Source organism: Phascolarctos cinereus, unplaced genomic scaffold (genome assembly GCF_003287225.1).
Source record: "Phascolarctos cinereus isolate Bilbo 61053 unplaced genomic scaffold, phaCin_HiC Scaffold_5;HRSCAF=322, whole genome shotgun sequence".
NCBI lineage: Eukaryota > Metazoa > Chordata > Mammalia > Diprotodontia > Phascolarctidae > Phascolarctos > Phascolarctos cinereus.
Genome location: NW_027555958.1, coordinates 60,083,171 through 60,102,342, shown reverse-complemented (window position 1 = coordinate 60,102,342; position 19,172 = coordinate 60,083,171). Strand labels below are relative to the sequence as shown.

The following is a 19,172-nucleotide window of genomic DNA, read 5'->3' as shown; positions in this document are numbered from 1 at the left end:
TGACATAGAGCAGTGAGGGCCTGGGCAAAAATAGATGATATAAATCTGTAGTGGATCTAGCACTGGGACAGCTTGGGTGGGGTTTGGAAAATGATAAGGGACAGGAGAACAAGGGTGACTCAAGGGCAGAGCACAGTATAACTGGTTCACTAAAAGACCAAGATTTAGAAGGGAGGAAAAATGGGGCAGCTACGTGGCACAGTGGATAGAGCACCGGCCCTGGAGTCAGGAGGACCTGAGTTCAAATCCAGCCTCAGACCAAACACTTGACACTTACTAGCTGTGTGACCCTGGGCAAGTCACTTAACCCCAATTGCCTAGTTAAAAAAAAGAAAAGGAAAAAAAATAGAAGGGAGGAAAGTGAAGCCAGAGCAGGGGTGACGGCCTGGGAAAGCAAGGAGGGATGGAATGATTAAAGGTAAAGAATTGATGTGGGGGGTAGGGAATGAGACATATAGAGGGACAGAAGGGCAGGAAGTTATGGAGATTATCCAGATAGAGGAATCTCAGACTTAAGGATTACAGAGGTGAAACACTGTGGATCAAGGATAGAACTGTCCCTCTGTGTGGCTGAGATGGAATGAAAGCTCCCATATTATGGGAGCTGAGATTTGTGAATTGGGAAGCAAGTGATTTGAGGGGATATCAATGTGTAAACTGAAATAAAAGGCTAGAATTGGGATAGAGAAGCAGCCTTCACTTACCAACTGCTTGAAAAAGGAAGGGCTTTGGTAGGAAATAGCCACCAGGAGGTGGATAAAGTGAATGGTGATGGTACTACAGGAAAGGCCTATAAAGTGGCAGGTAAGGAATGAAAAACATTTCCTCCTTTGTCTCTCTCTGCATCCCATGGGAACCTGGACTCCTCCCCCAAGACCCTGGTTTTTAGAGGTAAACTTTTACCTTATTGGGTTTGGAATCAGACCAATGTAGCACTCTAGTCCTTTTCTGTCTCTCACCAGCAGATCCTTAGCAAGCCCCTCCCCAACCCACCCCCCCAGCTATAGCTCCTTAGTATGTTATCTTGCCCCATTAAAATGTAAGCTTCTTGAGGTCTGTGACTGTCTTGTTTGATTCTGTGTGTAGTACTTAGCACCACCCCTGGTACATAGAAAGCATTTAAGAAATGCTTTTTATTTCATTCCTTCATTCTTCCTCTTGGCTTAGAGTATTGGAGGTAGGGAGAGATGGAGAGGGGCACACCTGAGTACAGAAGTGTGGCCAAAGATTGATGACTTTCTGGGAGGAGCTAGGTCAGTAGGAATTGTTGTGCTCTTGATTGCTATATTAAATTTTTTTTAAAAATTCACTTAATCTGTTCCACTGATTGACCTCCCTGTTCTTTACTAGTACCAAATCATTTTGATTGTTGCTTTGTAGTATAGTTGGGTATCTAGTACTGCTAGACTCTTCTATCCTAGTGTCTTTGATTTAAGTAAATTTGTTTTAAAGTAAGTTGAACTTATAGAATTAGTAAAGTATGGCACTAATTTATTTTACAGACCTCAAAGCTTTTAATCTAAGGAATCTTTTTTTTTTACATTTTTTTTTTTAGGCAGTTGGGGGAGTCACACAGGTAGTAAGTGTCAAGTGTTTGGTCTGAGGCCGGATTTGAATTCAGGTCCTCCTGACTTCAGGGCCAGTACTCTAAGGAACCTTTAGGCTGAAGTATATTATGTGGCCCTTAGTGCCAAAGTTTGAAATTGTAATATACTTCTACTAGACGTTTTAAAAACCCAGTAAAAGGAAGGGTACTAAGAAACGGCAAGGGTAGAATCAGGCTGTTTCTAGGCATGGCAGAGATTCCTGAATAAATGGAAAAAATGACAAGATGGAGTTGATGAAAAGGTAGGATGACACTAGTAGGGAAATATTGTATTGGGAAAAATACTTTAAATTGCTAAATATAGAAGTGCTTTCAGTTCTGTCCTACTTAGCATATCATGAGTGTGGACTCCATGTTAAACTCATTATTTTAGCTGGGTCTATTGGCAACTTTTTTTCTCCAGGGAAATATAGCAGGGATTTTATGATGGAGGTGAGTTACTAAAAGTAGGGTTTCTTCCACAACCATCTTGCCTGGAATTTATTCCGTAAAATGAGGGATGGCTAAACTCATACCTGGTTCCTTTCAGAGATGTGTCTGTTAAAATTTGAATATGAGGAGAAAATTTTTTTTACCAGAATCAAAATGATTTAATATATTGAATTAGTAATGTTTGATAGAAAAAATTAGATGGCTTTACATATTTTAATCTTTTATCTTTCAGTTTGCCCTGACAGTCTGTTTAACAAAATTAAGTCTTCCTGTTCCAAGTCAATAAGAAGATGTAAAGAGATAAATATATCTTTCTTTCCACTTGAGTCTCAAGTAAGCTTTCCATTTTTATTTTCTTTAGTTTTGAATGAATTTTTTTTAATGTGAAAATAATAAGTATATACACTTGAACTTTGAATGAGATTAAAACCTAATAAATATTCTATACAAATGTAAAAGAAAGAGATTTAAATTGGATCCAGGCATTAAGAATGAAAAGTGATGGTTACATTTCAGTTACCAACTTCCATGAAGGTCAGGTCAGATCACATCCCATCTCATCTAAGAAATTTAAGTGATTTGCAATCATTTCTCAGATGATACTGAAAATAAGCATTTCTTATTCAGGACCTATATGTATATGTAAGAATAAATATTACTGCCATTGTAGCCAGAAGCTCATTGTTAAATTTTTGGTACACTTATTTGTTAATAGTCATGCAGTAATTTAATGTGCAGAGCTAAGTTGTTTGGGGTTTGGGGTTTTTTTTTTTGGTAATTTAGAGCAATAAATGAGTCCCCTGTTAATGAACAGTTGTTTTATTTTATTCCGCCATGTGTCTTTTTTTATAGATGACTTGGTGTTTTGCTCTGCTTTTAGATTTTCAGCATCTTGCAGAATTTAGTTTAATTGTGGTTATTGAGACCCAGAGTTAGGAAGAATCACTGCTTCAGGGAATAGGAGCATCCTAGAAGAAGATCATCTCTTTCAAGATTTCATTGTTTTCTAAGCAATATTTCAGTTTTTTAAAATGTACAGCTAGGAATATGACTTCATTGATGTAGAGAACTCCCAGATAAGGAATTCCCTCTACCAGTGGAGGTCAGCCCAGCACAGTCTCTGCAACTTTTAGCCTTTTTTAGTCTTTTTAGTTGCCTGGAGCACTGAGAGTAGGTCACTTGCCCAAGTTCACGCAACCAATGGGTGTTAGAAGTGAAAGTGGAACCCCAACTCTTGGGGCTGAGGCAGGGCTGTTGTCTATCCACTAGACCACACTGCCTCTCTTTTTTTTTAAATGAGAAATTTTAAAATGTGCTCTCTAGAAATCATCTTTAGGGATTTTTTTCCCTAACTATGGTATGTAAATATCAAAGGGTGCAGATGAACTTTTAAAAATAATGTGGAATATAAACAGAAGGGTGCATTTGATTAATAGAAGCAGATTCATTTGATTCATAGAAGATTGTAAATCAAATCTTTCCTACCTTCATTGTCAAATTCTATAATTGGTACATGATGAAAATAATAATAATGATAATAATAATAGTGATGATAATAATATCTACCATTTATGTAGCACTTACTATGGGCTGGGCACCATGCTAAATGCTTTATAATTATTATCTTATTTGATCCTTATGACGCTGGGAAGTAGATGTTATTATCTCCATTTTGCAGAGGAGAAAACAGAGGCAAACAGAGGTTAAGTGGCTTTTCCCAGGGTCACACAGCTAGTAAGTAACTGAGGTCAGAATTGAACTTGGGTCTTCCTGACACTAGGCTCAGTATTCCATCTACTGTGCCAGCTAGCTTGAAGAAATTTTAAAATGATTCGTGTAGACAGCCTGATACTTGATTTCTGATGCAAATAACCTTCTGCCTTTACATGTGTGAAGTCATGATTTATAAAACTTGTACTTAATGTTTCTTATATACCAGAAGCCACTCCAGAACCCTCCCCTCTGTCTTCTACCTTGCATTGCCTTCCTACTTTATCTTGGACCACCTCTTCTACTTCAGCCTCCCACCTATCCCAAGATGAGTACAGGATTAGATTTGAGGTAGCAGAACTGGTAGAGGAAGGAAAGCAAATGTTCATTATTTATCAGTTTTATCTATTCAATAAAATAATTTCCCTACAGGTCTCTACTAGAAAACCTCTTGTATTCTATTTCAAATTATTTTACATACTCCAAATCAGTATGACCGCATATCTTTAAAAAATATCCTATGACTAAGATTTTACTAATTCAGACTAGGCTTAGATAGGACATGCTCCCCTCAAATTCAACATATGTAAAACCAAATTAATAATCTTCTTTCCTCAAACTTGCATCCTCGTTTCCACTTTCCCAATTTTCCTGTTTCCATAAATGGAACCATCATTCCCCTGACTACCTGGGCTTGAAATCTTGAAGACATGTTTGACACTTAATCTCCTTTCGAGTCACTAAACAGCTCTTCCCATGCCTCTGTTTTCATTCCCACTGTTACTACCTTAGTTCTGATCTTCAGCATCTCATTTCTGAACTTCTGTACCCACTGCTTGACTGGTTTTCTGTCTCAGTTTCTCCACCTTTCAATCCTTCCTCTAAAGTACTACTAGATTAACCTTTCTGAAAAAAAACATCAATGTAGTGATTTCCCACCCTTACTTAGGAATCTCAAATGGCCCTCCTTGCCTGCAGGATAAAATCTAAGTTCCTGAACCTCAAATTCAAAGTCCTTCACATTCTAATTTCATCTTACCTAGCTGACCTTATCTTTTACTGTTTCCTAACAAAAAACTTCCATTCCAGCCAGCCCAGTCTGTTTACCATTCCCAGAACATACTTTCTTCATTCCACAATCCATCTCTTGCTCATATCATTTTATCCCCCTGGAATGACTTCCCTCTCATGTCTAACCATATCTTGTGAATTCTGCAGAGCATACCACTGGTTCTAGGACTTTCCTTGGCCATTCTGGTCCATGTTCCCTCTTACCCCTAACTCCTAACGTTTGTCTACACTAGCCATTTAGACATTTGATTAAGTACTGCTTTGCCTTGTTACATACCTGCTTTGTGTATGAATATCTTGTCTTCCCATTCTTGAGGTCAAGAATCCTGCCCTGTGATTCTTTTCTGTCTCCCTAGATGCCTAGAACAATGCTTTGCTCTGTGAATGAATGAGCAAATGAACTATTTTGAATGGTTACGAGTTTAATTATTGGTACATATAATTAAGTGTTTATGCTTTTTTTCATATGAGAGTATTGAAGAATATTAAAGAAATAAAGAGTATCAGCTGATGGTTTTAAGTTATTATGTTGAATATGGAGTACTTTCCATAGTGGGTTAAGATTTTCTATATATTGCTTACAATGTAGGCCAGATTTTGGTTTTGCTTTGTATTTCTCTCTGCCTAATATTAGGCAATTTACTAGTTTGACTACCTCAGATTCCTCCATTTGTTATGCAGGTAGTGAAAAGCATGCAATACATTCTATATAAGAGACAAGACATGGAAAGAGGTAGACTATCAGGAAAAGAGAGTAAGAAAAGGAAAAGAGGATGAAATCAAGATAACAAAGAAAATGGGATTGATTGAGGTAAAGACACAATTGTATCAGGAAACCTAGCATATTTAGCCATGAAGTTTTTCTTTTCTTTTTTTAAATGTGGGCTCTAAACAGTATGTTTCTCGATACATTTTCTTAATCTAAATGCTAACCACTAATATAAATGTATTAATTTAAATTTCTAAATTGCTGTCTTTTATTTATTTTTGTTATTTAGGTTTTTACTCTTGACGTACCAGATGCCTTCTATTATTGTTACAGTCCAGATACAGGCAGTGCAAATGGCAAAGATGCCATTATGGAAGCAATGGCTGAGCAGATAGTTACTGTGTGTGCCACTTTGGATGAAAATCCTGGAGTCAGATATAAAAGGTAAGACACTAAATAATAACTCTGTATAATAAGTTGTGTTATTGTTGACATCTGAAAAGGGCAGTAGGGCATGATTTCTGTTATGTGATTTTTTTTTTTGAGAAATATAAATTAAGTCATTATAGTTTAAGTAAATTCAATCTCAGAGATTAAAAGCCTAAGTTTATACTGCATAGGGTCATAGTTTAGAGTTGTAAGGTATCTTAGAAATCATCTAGTCCAGGCTCTTCATTTTACAGATGAAGAATTTAAGTCAAAAGAGTTGGACTTATTTGCCTGAATTATAAACATTTAAAAATGTTTAAAACTTATCACTGAACTTCATGGCTTGAATTGGACATTATGTATAGACTTGTACCTTTTTTAATGGAAAAAATATTTTGGTTAGCATTCAGAGAGGGGGCTGATACCTAATATTTTTGTCATTATAACTAATTTAATTTCTTTGCTGTTTTAAACTCCAAAATTGAAGACCACTATTTCCCAAACAAGAAACAGCTGGACTTAGACTCATTAGGATCTGGAGTCATGTCCTGCCTCTGACATAGACTAGCGTTGTGACCCCGGGCAGTTTACTTGACCAGTCAGTGCTCTAGGCCAGGGCTTCTTAAATTTTTTTTGCTCTCAGCCCCTTCAGTACTTCTTAACCTGTGGATCACATATGGGGCTCTAGGCAACTCTCTGAGACTGTAAGGGGCAGAGAAGGTACTGATCTGCATTGGTTGAGGGAGCTCCTCTATCTGGGAATTCCCTGTATCAGTGCCGTCACAGGTCTAGTCTCTGTCTCTATATCTTAAATATTATAAAGAATCAATTTTAGTGAAATCTCATTGACTCCAACTCTGCAAATTGAGAATTTGGAAAGAGTTGGACTAGAACGTACTTAACTTTTGTCTGTTACCAATGGCTAGGGATTCCAAAAAAGTAGTGGTCAGGAGGAGAACATTTTAGGCAGAGAACCTGTGCAAAATGCTTGGAGGTGAAAGAGTGAATATCACAAATGTTGGGGAGCATCAACTAGGCAAGTGTGGCTGGAGCATAGTACTTAGAGGCCCCAAGGATAAGGTCAGTATGATATGTGAGGGAAAGAACTACTTGGAAAAATTTTGCTTAGGACCTCCAAATTTAAATTTACACTATTGAATATGAAATAAGCATTTAGACTAAATCTTAACTATTTGATAAGATAATAGTGATTTTTGAAGTTTTTAATCATCATGATGATAGCCAGTGTTAATCTAGCTCTTTCATTCATTAACTGTCTTGATCTCCACAACTCTGTAAGGTATTGTCCATTGTAACCCAGCCAATAATTATCAGTAAGAATTGGAACCTGGTCTTCTTGACTCACAGTCCATCACTATCTGTTGTACTCCTCACAAGTATGACTTAGAAAGATACGTTTTTCAGTTAATTTTTAATTTGGTCATTAAGATATTATAAAATGTTGTAATTTTGTTTTGTAAAGGAAATTTTAAAATTTATTTAAACATTTTTCCATTTTTTAGCAAACCTTTAGATAATTCCAGAAAACTTGCTGAACTAGTTGAAAAAAAACTTGAAAACTACTACAAGATAGATGAAAAAAGCCAAATAAAGGTATAAAGTGAAAAGCAAGTAGTCTTTATGTGTGTGTCTCCTTACTCCATTAACAAAAGACCTGTGTTGTTATGTCTTAAAATTTAAAATAGTCTGTTGTCTCTTTTTTGTTTTGGGGGGCTAGGCAATGGGGTTAAGTGACTTGTCCAAGGTCACACAGCTAGTAAGTGTTATGTGTCTGAGGCCAGATTTGAACTCAGGTCCTCCTGACTCCAGGACCAGTGTTCTGTCTTGCACCACCTAGCTGCCCCCCCTGTCTTTTAAAGGAATCAAGTACAATTTGTTGTGTTTTTTAAATGAATAAAATAGGAAAAATTGTTACATATTTGATATAACAAATCAATACTTGTTTAACCCAGTTTGAGTTACTACTGTACATACTTGAAAGTAATCTGTTTCTTTTCAAAAATTGTAATTTAGATTTTTTTCTCTTATTTATTTTTAGTTTTCAACATTTACTTCCACAAGATTTTTAAGTTCCAAATTTTCTCCCCTTCTTGCCCCTCCCCCACCCCAAGACTGCATGCATTCTGAATACCCCTTCCCCTAATCTTCCCTCCCTTCTATCTCCCCCCACCCCGACCCTTCTCTTATCCCCTTCCCCTTTTTTCTTGTAGCGCAGGATAGATTTCTACACCCCACGGCCTGTATATCTTATTTCCCAGTTGCATGTAAAAATAATTTTTAACATTTGCTTTTTAAAACTTTGGGTTCCAAATTCTCCCCCTTCCTCCCTCCCCACCCATCCTCATTGAGAAAGTAAGCAACTTGATACAGATTATACATGTGTAGTCATGCAAAACACTTCCATAGTATAGACTTTTTTTTTCTTACTGTCCGTCCTCTAATTCCTGGGGGGGTTTTTTTTATTATTATTATTTTTAGCTAAGCAGTGGGGTTAAGTGACTTGCCCAGGGTCACACAGCTAGTAAGTGTTATGTGTCTGAGGCCACATTTGAACTCAGGTCCTCCTGACTTCAGGGCTGGTGCTGTATCCACTGCGCTACCTAGCTGCCCCATTCCTGATTATTTTTGAAAATAACAGCCCTATTTTTTTTTTAAGAGGTCTAAGAGAACCCACAAACTGCTTACTTTGATTCAAGGGCTTGAGATTCATATTAAAGAATAAGCTCACCTCCTAACATAAAGATTTACACATAGTGGGTTTTCAGTATCTTCTGACTACATACTTGAATGACTACATACCTTGAAAGAAATAACAAATGAACCGCTTTAGATTTATTTAAAAGCTTTAATGCTGGTGACATATGTTATTCTGATAGGGGATAAAAGTCCTTTAGAAATTAGTTTTGGGGGGAACTCTCCTAATTAAAGTAGTCTATTTCAGAGACAAGTGTATAAAAGTGGTCATTGTTCTTCGGGCAACCTTAACTAACTTGTATGGAATTTAATTTTAACAAGCATCTAAAGAGTAACTAGCAGCCAGAGATTCCTGTCTTTTAAGTACGGTAGAATGGAAAGTCACTAAAAAAAGATTTCTCATTATCTGCGTAGTGGTGTAGCTAGGCAGCTTGATTGCTGTCTTCCTGCTTCTGTCTTGTATTCAAAAAAGATCAAGAAATACAGCAGCAGAAAATGGAATAGGATGCTGGCTCCTTTTGTCTCCTAGTTAGCTGAGAGAGGGAGAAACTGGGAACACAGAAAGTGGGAATACTTAGGAACTCCTGTCTAACAAGAAAGCCCTTGGCAGTCAGAGGAATTTCAGTAAAAAAATTCATAGCCAGCAGCTCTGAGAAACTGCAAAGGCTTTTGACAGCAAATTGGGAGACATAAAGTACGAGTAACAACATAGAAGAGCTTTTTCTCCTGAACAGAGTATTTATCATTTTGTACAAACAGTCATCAGTGGAAATCTAGTTTTATTTATTCAAATGTTTTCTTTTTTTGGTACCATCTACCTTCTCTTTCTTACTCCTTTTACTTGAAACAGAAACATAATTTTGACATTATAAGTTGAATGGTTAATAAGACTCCTTTTGGAGAATTTTTGGAGTGTTTATTCTTTTAAGCCCTGTCTACTTTGAGACCACATTTGAGCAGCTTGCATTTTACTAGTTTTATTTGTCTAGATTAAGAATTTCCGTTAAAAAAAATCTATATCTGTTCCAAGTTTTGGAAGTCCTGAAGTTGTGTATTACAGCTCTGTGATGGTATAGACTCAAAAGTCATGATGTAGAGTGAGGTCAAAAGGAGCATACTAATCAAGTCTGTGGGTTGAGTAACTAATAATAAAGATAAGTGGAAATGGAAAAGACAAATTATGCCTAGATATTAATTTTTAAACTTGTTCTCTAGAAGTTTCTACTGTATTATTGCTACATTAATGTTCAGCACTTAAAAATATTTAAATACCATGAATGGAAAAGCATGTTTATTTCTTTGAGTTCAATTAAACAGTTATTTCCTGTGGGCCCACTGTCTGCAAAGCACAGTATCCTGAGAGGCCAAAAAATTAATTAAGGCGTGGTCTTTTCAGTCATTGGATTTATAGTCTCATGACCTTGCCTGCAGCTCATAGCAACCTTCATATCTCAGAGGGCAACTGGAACATGGAATCCTTCTATTCAGTGTGTAGATTAGGTGGGAAAATGAATAAATGGGATTATTCTAGAAGAGGTCCTGAAAGAGCCAGCAGGGGTAGGGAACCTGAGGCCTCAAGGTCAGATGTGGCCCTCTAGGTCTTCAAGTGCGGCCCTTTGACTGAATCCAAACTTCACAGAACAAATCCTCTTAATAAAAGGATTTGTCCTGTAAAACTTGGACTCAGTCCAAAAGGCAACACTCAAGGACCTAGAAGGCCTCAAGGCCCCAGGTTCCCCACCCCTAGACCTAAAAACTATAATTTAAAAGAAAGGAAAGGGATGGTGTGAAGAAATTCATTCCAAAGAATTTGGGTTATTCTTCTTAAGTGAAGTATGTGAAATAATTCTAACTTTTAAGGTTTTCTTAGCATTGTTGCTCATTTACCTTTCGAGTAAACCGAATTTCTTCATGGTTAATATGAAGATTTTAGTCTGCTGTTTAGGATCATTTTATGAATTAATGATTATAAAATTGTGATTATAAATCATTTTTATTTATCTCAGCTATATCAGCAGAACCCAGTAATATAAATGAACTTAGAAATGTTGCAATAATATTTTCAGTGTTTACAGAGCCTGTTACACAAGGAAAGAAATCTGATAAGAATTCAGTTCTGGAGTTGCTTTGAAATTCCCTGATGGAATTTTTTAACCCATATTTTGTAATCGGTACACTGTTTTTTAATTATTTAATTTCCATTTAAATTATACTTTTGTCATGTATACTGCTGCATGTGTCATGCATGCAAAAAATTACATTTTTTTCTTAGGGTATTTCCTTTTAGTTTATCTTTTTCAAGGCAAACTGTTAAGAGACTTTGTTAGGGCTTTAGTGGCCTTGGAGAGGGGCAAGATAGACAGGACATTTTGTTTCCTTAGATATTGAATGTGTATTCACACCCCAAAATGCTATTTCTTAAGATGATTTTATCTTGTTATTACAGGGTAAAACTCATTCTCAGCTCTTAATAATTGATCGTGGCTTTGACCCAGTGTCTACTGTACTTCATGAACTAACCTTCCAAGCAATGGCATATGATTTGCTTCCAATTGAGAATGATACATACAAGCAAGTATAATTGGGGGACATAAAGTACAAGTAACAACATAGAAGAGCTTTTTCTCCTGAACAGAGTATTTATCATTTTGTACAAACAGTCATCAGTGGAAATCTACTTTTATATATTCAGATATTTTCTTTTTGGTACAATCTCCTTTCTCTTTCTTACTCCTTTTACTTGAAACAAAAGCATAATTTTGACATTATAAGTTGAATGGTTAATATGACTCCTTTTGGAGAATTTTTGGAGTGTTTTATTCTCTTAAGCCCTATCTACTTTGAGACCACATTAAGGCAGCTTGCATTTTAATAGTTTTATTTATCTAGATTAAGAATTTCTGTTAAAAAAAATCTATCTCTGTTACAAGTTTTGTATGTATTCTGTAAATTTAGAGTTTTATTTTCCTCTAAAGAAATAAACTAATAGGAAATAAAATAGAAAGTTTACTTAAAAGATATAGTTTTATTCTGTTAGTACGCATTATAATCTCAATTTTGAATTTAGAGGCTAGCGGAACAGATTTACTCTGAAGTAGTATGAGCTGAAAACTTAAATGAAGAACAAAAGTTACAGTATTCCCACAAGTGGACTATCATATTTACATACCATATTTTGAAGTTTTTCTCAGTCATATTGAATAGCTTAAGTTTTACTGTTAAAAAACAAGAGTGAAAATAAATAAATTCTTCTCAAATAATTTCATTATTTTAGTGAGTTTAGTATTTTATATAATGGTTGCATATATACTTTATGAACTTTACTGCTTACAAAGTACTTTCCACATGTATTATCTCATTTAATTTAGATGAGCAATATGACTTTGATTTTGAAAGGTTTTATTTTAAAAACATTTTTAAAATAACTGCATTTTTTGTTGTATTTTTTTATTGCATTCTGGTCAAATCCTGGTTTCTGTGAGTTTTCCTATGCCTTATTTGTATTTAAATATGACTAAAAATTGTACACACACTAACATTGAATGATATTCTTATACGTGAAGTATATGATTAATAGATATACATATTTCTGTAGTTGTGTTTGTATGAAAAAGTCTCAGTCTATTGTAGTAGGCTTCTTGGGACGATATGTACCCGTTTTTTATCCTCATGATGTCTAAAAACTACCTATGTTGCTTAAATTCTTTAAAAATTTACTGGTTACTTTGCACAATAGGTAAAAAGGAATGAGGAAATATGAAGAAGCAAACTGAATTTATTTTAAGGACCTAATCATAAATAAAGGCAATTCATTTATATAGACATTTAGGATTGCAAAGCATTTCACACACATTTTTACACTTAATCTTAACAAGCCTTTGTGAGAACAGGACACTTTTTAGTCCTATTTTATAGCTGAGGTTCAGAGAGATAAGTGACTTGGTGAGTTACAAAGTTAGAAAAGTGCTTATCCCCAGCCTGTCATCCCATAGCACATGGCATCACCCCAGGTTATCAGGGAGCCACAGGACAGTCAAAGAAAACAACTAGTTCCTGCTGTGATGGGAGCTCAGAAATATTCTTCTGTGTTTGGTGCCCTAGGCTTATTTATTTGCCTAGAGTTGCTAGCATAACCCTTGCCTATAGAACTCTACAGGGTGTGAAAGAGCACAGAATAAGCCCACTCTAGGTTTTTCCTTTTGATTTAAACATTGGGTCAAGGATAGCTGCCTAGAAAAAGGCTCAGTCATCTAGTGTTTGTACTAGTTCAGATTCTTTTAGGGTCAGATTTAATGTAACACTAGAAATGGACAATTTGGAGTCCTCTTGCCCATCTCTTTTGGTAATTGTTTACTCTTATAAAATGGGAATTACGCCACTCTTGAGGATTGTTAGAATTGCTTAATCATTTTATAAATGACTTTTAAGTTTTTGGTTAAAAGCTGTTAAGTAAGCCATATAGCTGCATTTCTGGAAGAACTTGCATAATTGATAGGTTTTGTGATTAATCACTGTCAGCCCTCAATGGACACCTCCATTCAGGGTCTTTGAGATGATTAAGTGGTCCAACGAGTTGATTGGGCCTGGATGAATAGGCTCATTCATGCTGCCAGTGGTGGCTGAGTTTGCTTTCTGCCTCCCTGGATCTCTCTCAGCTCTTCCTGGCCACTTTATTGGTGTTACTATAACCCTCTGCTTCTTGCAAAAGCAGCATCACCTCTGAAAAGTGCAGCACAGATCACTTCAATTATAGCTCATTCTAGCCCATGGCACTGTTGGCCCAAAGATGGGGTAGCCTCTTTCAAGTAAAAGGAAAAGCTCTGCTTTGGGGGGAGGCAGCCCTGGAGAACAAGAAGCTAGGTTCACAGGTGCCAGTGTTGAAACTGGAGACCGTTAAAGCCCTAGCTAGCAAAGTGGTACCCACTGAGAGGTGTACTACCTTTGCTCCTATTCTCAGGGCTTTGGACTGGAAGTGGTTTTAGGCCTGAGCAGAGTGATGAGGGATGAGCAGTTTGGGGATAGGGAATACATACACCTTATACCTTTTGTTTTAACTCTGATAAAGGGAGGTCTTCTATGTGACCTTGGACTGGTTATTTAACCTTTCTGAAGCTTATTTTCTTTTTAAATGAGAATTGTACAAAATGATCTCTAAGGTGCCTCCTAGTTCTAAACCTATGATCCTTTGTCCTATAATTGATTAGCATATTAATAGATTTTGCTTATCATAATACTTCAGTCCTCAACCCAATGATTTTTTTTTTGACTAATGGTATTGGCAGATCCTCATGCATCAAAATAGTATTTATTAGGTCTGACAACACAAAAAATTGTGGTTATGATTACTCTTATTATTAAGTCTGATTGTCAGACGTTGTGATCATTTATGTACTAAGAACATTCCTGTTGATAGTTACGTAAATTATTAGTTGAGAACTAAAGGGTCAGGATAGGAATAGTCCACCAATTTGTCAATGAACATCAATCCGGATGATGTTTATAGGCATAAATACCTACCTTTATAGCTTTTAGTTTAAGAATAGATGATGATGATAAGCTGAAATTTAAGACTTATTAAACACTTTGCATGCATTTATCCCTTTTGATCCTTTCAACAGTCTTGTGAGATAAAAGCCATTATCATCTTCATTTTACAGATGAGGAAACCAAGACCCAGAAAGCTTAAATAATTAGCTATGGTCTCACACCTGATTAAATGTTGGGGGCAAGATTCCAACTCAATTCCTTACTGACTGTCCAGAACTGTTTCCGTTACACCGTGCTGTCCCAAATTTAATTAAGTATCCTTTATCCAGCTAAAATAGTTGAGTAATTACTTGTAATTCTCAGAAAGTTCATTTAATTATTAAAATATTTGTGTATTAGCAGACTTGCAGACTATCATCTTTTGTTATTTTTAAATCATAAGTTTTAGATGGTTGCTCTTTTTTACAGATATAAAACAGATGGGCCCAATGGAAAGGAAAAGGAGGCAGTCCTTGAAGAAGATGATGACCTTTGGGTCCGAATTCGACATCGGCATATCGCAGTTGTGTTAGAGTATGTGATTGCATTTAGCATTTTTATTATAAATACATGTTAACATTTTTATCTTCAAAAATGTTTTAAATAGTGAACATCTTAGAAATATAAAGTTCTCGTTCTCTCTCTCTCTCTCTCTCTCTCTCTCTCTCTCTCAGAGAAATCCCCAAGCTTATGAAAGAAATTTCATCAACAAAGAAAGCAGCAGAAGGGAAGGTCAGAGAGTATTTTAATTTATTATTAATAAGAGTGAAGATACTTTTAAAAATCTTATTTTTAATGCCATTTAGCCACTGATGAATAGTTTTCTTCATAAAGAACCAAGGTACATTGATCAAATAATTGCAGATAAGCATCTGATACCTCTAAATTCATAAATTAATCAGCTTTAGTAATACTTAGAACCATAAAAACCTTAAGGTTTTTTCATAAAAGAAGACTATTTAAAAGAACCAACTGAAACAGCTTAATTTAAAATGTTTCCTTTTTCCCTAGACATCTCTTAGTGCTCTTACCCAGCTGATGAAAAAGATGCCCCATTTCCGCAAGCAGATTACTAAGGTAAGTCGTATTGTGTACCATAGCAAGAGCATGACAAATACCATATTAAGTGACTCCAGTTGTTCATTTGGCCTAGTAGTCACCCCTCAGCAGGGCTACCAAAGGGTATTTTGTCATTAACTTCCTTGCTCTCCTTCACTACACATTTCTACACCATTGCTCTGCCACATTGGTCAGCATTCCTTTTTCCTCCAGAGCTCGTGCTCTGTCTTTATATTGCTTCCTCCCCTTTTGACTTCCAGATCTGCCTCCCACTTTCTGAAGTAATTTTAGCACTTGATTCATGGACTTCTTTTCCACCTCATCCACTGCAATGGTTCTTGATAACTTCAACGCACAAATATGAAAGACCCTTCTAACGCACTGACTGACCCTTAGAGTTCTTCAGGCTGTTTAACTCTAGTAACTTTCATTTGCACCCTGCTTTAGCCTCCCATTGGGCGATCTACATCTTAGGCTTTATTGTCATTTGGGATTTCACCATTTTTAATATCCTGACCTCTGAAATTCTCCTTTACTCGCATAGCTCCTGCCTGTCCACATCTTTTATCCCAGCATGGATTAGTCATAGTCATAGCCCTACAATCCCTTTTCTCCCTAATCTTCTACCATTCTCTGCCTGCTTAACCTATACTTTAGGCAATTTTAACCTAAAATTTGATTTCTTCACTCTTGTCTCTGGGCTATTGTACGCTACTAATTTCATCAATTTTAAATCCATGCTGTCTGATTTGACTGCTGGTTGGCTAACCTTTTATTACACTTTTATTGACTACTTACCACAATTTCTTCTATTACTTTTAAGTAGCTGGGTGGCTTTGGGTACGTCATTTAAACCACTTTGTGCCTCAGTTTCTTCTCTGTAAAATGAAGGGTATGCTCTAGATGATGCTAAGGACCCTTCTAGCTCTTGAGTCTATGTTCCTGTGACTTTTGCTTTTCTCTTCATGTACTTAACGTATTTACTCTGATCCCCCCCACCCTCGTAAAATTGACATTTTGGGGCAGCTAGGTGGCACAGTGGGTAGAGCATCGGCCCTGAAATCAGGAGGACCTGAGTTCAAATCCAGCTTCAGAGCAAACACTTGACCCATACTAGCTGTGTGAACTTGGGCAAGTCACTTAACCCCGATTGCCTCACTTTAAAAAAAAATTTACTGTTTCTTAGAGTAAAAATGGACCTTAAAGTTCATCTAATCCCTTTACCTAAAGCACCACACAGTTCATGTCCAGAAATGTTTATTAAATACTTGCTGTATACAAGGCTAACTGAGTACAGGGAGATAAAGACAAAAGCAGATGAGTCCTTGTTCTCAAGGAGCTTACATGTTGATGGGCTGAGGGGCCATGTACACAGTTAAGTAAATGCAAGGTAATTTGGGAGGGAAAAAAAAGGACTTAACACCTGTGAAGAGATTAGGGAAGGCTTCGTGGCAAAGGTGGTGCCTGAGCTGAGTGTTGAAATAAGCAAAGGATTCTAAGAAGTACAGATGAGGATGGGCTAATGTATTCATTTCCGATAACTCATTATCCAGCCTACACTTGAAACATTTCCAGCAACAGAATTTACTACCTCCTGAGGCAGCCTGTTCTATTATTAGAGAGCTTAACTTCTCTCGGCCATAGCTTCCTCAATTCAAAATGAGTGGGGAGGAGGGAGAGGAGAAGGAATAAGAAGTGTCTTCTTTGTGCCATGTATTGTGCTAATTGCTTTAAAATTCTTTCTCATTTGATCCTCACATCAACCCTTTGAGGTCAGGTGCTATTATTATCCCCATTTTATAGTTGAAGAAAATGAATCAGGAAGCGGTTAAGTGACTTGTCCAGAGTCACACAATTAATAAATGTTTGAGGCTAGATTTGAATTCAGGTCTTCTTGCCTCCAGGCTTAGCAATCTGTCCTCTGTACCAAAGTAGCTGCCTTTAGCTAGAGACAGGATCCCAAGGTCCTTCTACCTTTATATCTATGACCCTACAATCTAAAGTTCTTTTGTGCAGTTAGAATTTGCCATCCTGTTGGTTCTGCAAGAAATAAGAGAAGTGTAAATCTTTTTTTCCTACCATTATATGCCTTGGGAGAACAGATTTTAAAAGTTCTAAGTAAATAGAGATCCTATTTCTCTTTTTTGGAGTCTAGCCACGTAAGACTAACTTCTCTTCTACATGCTGACCATTTAGATATTTTAGACATCATCCTCATTGTGATCTGGGCAGCTAGGTGACGCAGTGGATAGAGTGCTGGTCCTGGAGTCAGGAAGACTCATCTCCCTGAGTTCAAATCTGACTTCAGACACTTACTAGCTGTATGACCCGGGGCGAGTTACTTAACCCTGTTTGTCTCAGTTTCCTCATCTGTAAAATAAGTTGGAGAAGAAAATGGGAAACCACTGCAGTATCTTTGCTAAGAAAACCCCAAATAGGGCCATGAAGAGTGAAACACAACTGAAATGACAGAATAACAGCATTCATCGTGATCTACCTGAGTTTTCTCTTCTGAGGGCTAAATATCCCCAGTTCCCTTCAGTTGATATAATCTGGTTTCAAATTTTATCACCAGCCTGCTAGTTCTTTTCTGGACCTAATCCTGCTTATTAACATCTTCTTTAAAATATGGCATCCAAAAATGTGCAGTATTTAAACTTGGGTTCTGACCAGAGATAGTATAATAGAACAATCACATCCTTTGTTCACATGATTACTGTAAATGCACATCTTCCCCTCACATTTATGCAGTTGAGGGACTTTATATTTATCCCTATTAAATTTTATCTCATTAAACTCAGCCCACCATTCTAACCTATTCAAATCTTGCAAATTTGATAGGCATGCTATGCCTTAACTTATTCTATTTTGTATTATTATTTGTAGAGGCCTTCTATCCCTAACTAAATTGTAAATTTCATGTGGCTGGAGAATGTGTCTTAATTGTCTTTGTGTATGGTTGGATTAAAATCTATAACTGTGGAGGAAGAGTGCACATATGGATGATTTAATGATGTACCAATACTTACAATAAAATATTTCCCATCAGTTAATGAAATGAAATACTAGAGAAGGTGGCCTAGCCATACCCGATTTTATATTGTATTATAAAGCAGCAATCATCAAAACTGCTTGGTACTGGCTAAGAAATAAAGTGGTGGATCAGTGGAATAGGTTAGGTACACAAGACACAGAAGTCAATGACTATAGTAATCTACTGTTTGGTAAACCCAAAGATACCAGCCTCTGGGATAAGAACTCACTATTTGACAAAAACTGCTGGGACAACTGGAAAACAGTATGGCAGAAACTGGGCATAGACTGATGTCTTACACTATATAACAAAATGAAATCAAAATGGGTACATAATTTAGATATGAAGGCTGATACTATAATTAAACTGGGGGAACAGAATAGTTTACCTGTCAGATTTATGGAGAATGGAAGAATTTATGACCAGACAAGAGATAGAGAACATTATGAAATGCAAAATGGATATTTTTGATTACTTTAAATTGAAAATTTTTTACACAAGCAAAGCCAATGCAACCAAGATTAGGAGGGAAGCAGAAAACTGGGAAAGAATTTTTACAACTAGTGTCTCAGATAAAGGTCTCATTTCTAAAATATATAGAGAAATAAGTCAAATTTATAAGAATACAAGTCATTCTCCAGTTGATAAATGGTCAAAGAATATGAACAGGCAGTTTTCACATGAAAAAATTAAAGCCATCTATAGTCATATGAAAAAATGCTCTGAATTACTACTGATTAGAGAAATAAGAATCAAAACAACTCTGAGGTACCACATCACAACTATCAGATTGGCCAACATGACAAAACAGGAAAATGATAAATGTTGGAGATTTGGGAAAATTGGAATACTAATGCATTGTTGGTGGAGTTGTGAACTGA

At 36.3% G+C, this 19,172-nt stretch overlaps 1 protein-coding gene across 1 annotated transcript in view; it reads left to right on the top strand.

Annotated features, from left to right (window-relative positions):
• Positions 1-19,172, top strand: part of STXBP3 (syntaxin binding protein 3) — a 62,451-nt gene that overhangs the window by 27,773 nt on the left and 15,506 nt on the right. The window contains exons 6-12 of the mRNA XM_021000515.2: positions 2,271-2,371; positions 5,818-5,972; positions 7,481-7,571; positions 11,119-11,243; positions 14,628-14,732; positions 14,873-14,930; positions 15,210-15,275. Coding sequence (XP_020856174.1) covers positions 2,271-2,371; positions 5,818-5,972; positions 7,481-7,571; positions 11,119-11,243; positions 14,628-14,732; positions 14,873-14,930; positions 15,210-15,275 — 701 coding nt within the window. The remainder of the gene's footprint in view (positions 1-2,270; positions 2,372-5,817; positions 5,973-7,480; positions 7,572-11,118; positions 11,244-14,627; positions 14,733-14,872; positions 14,931-15,209; positions 15,276-19,172) is intronic.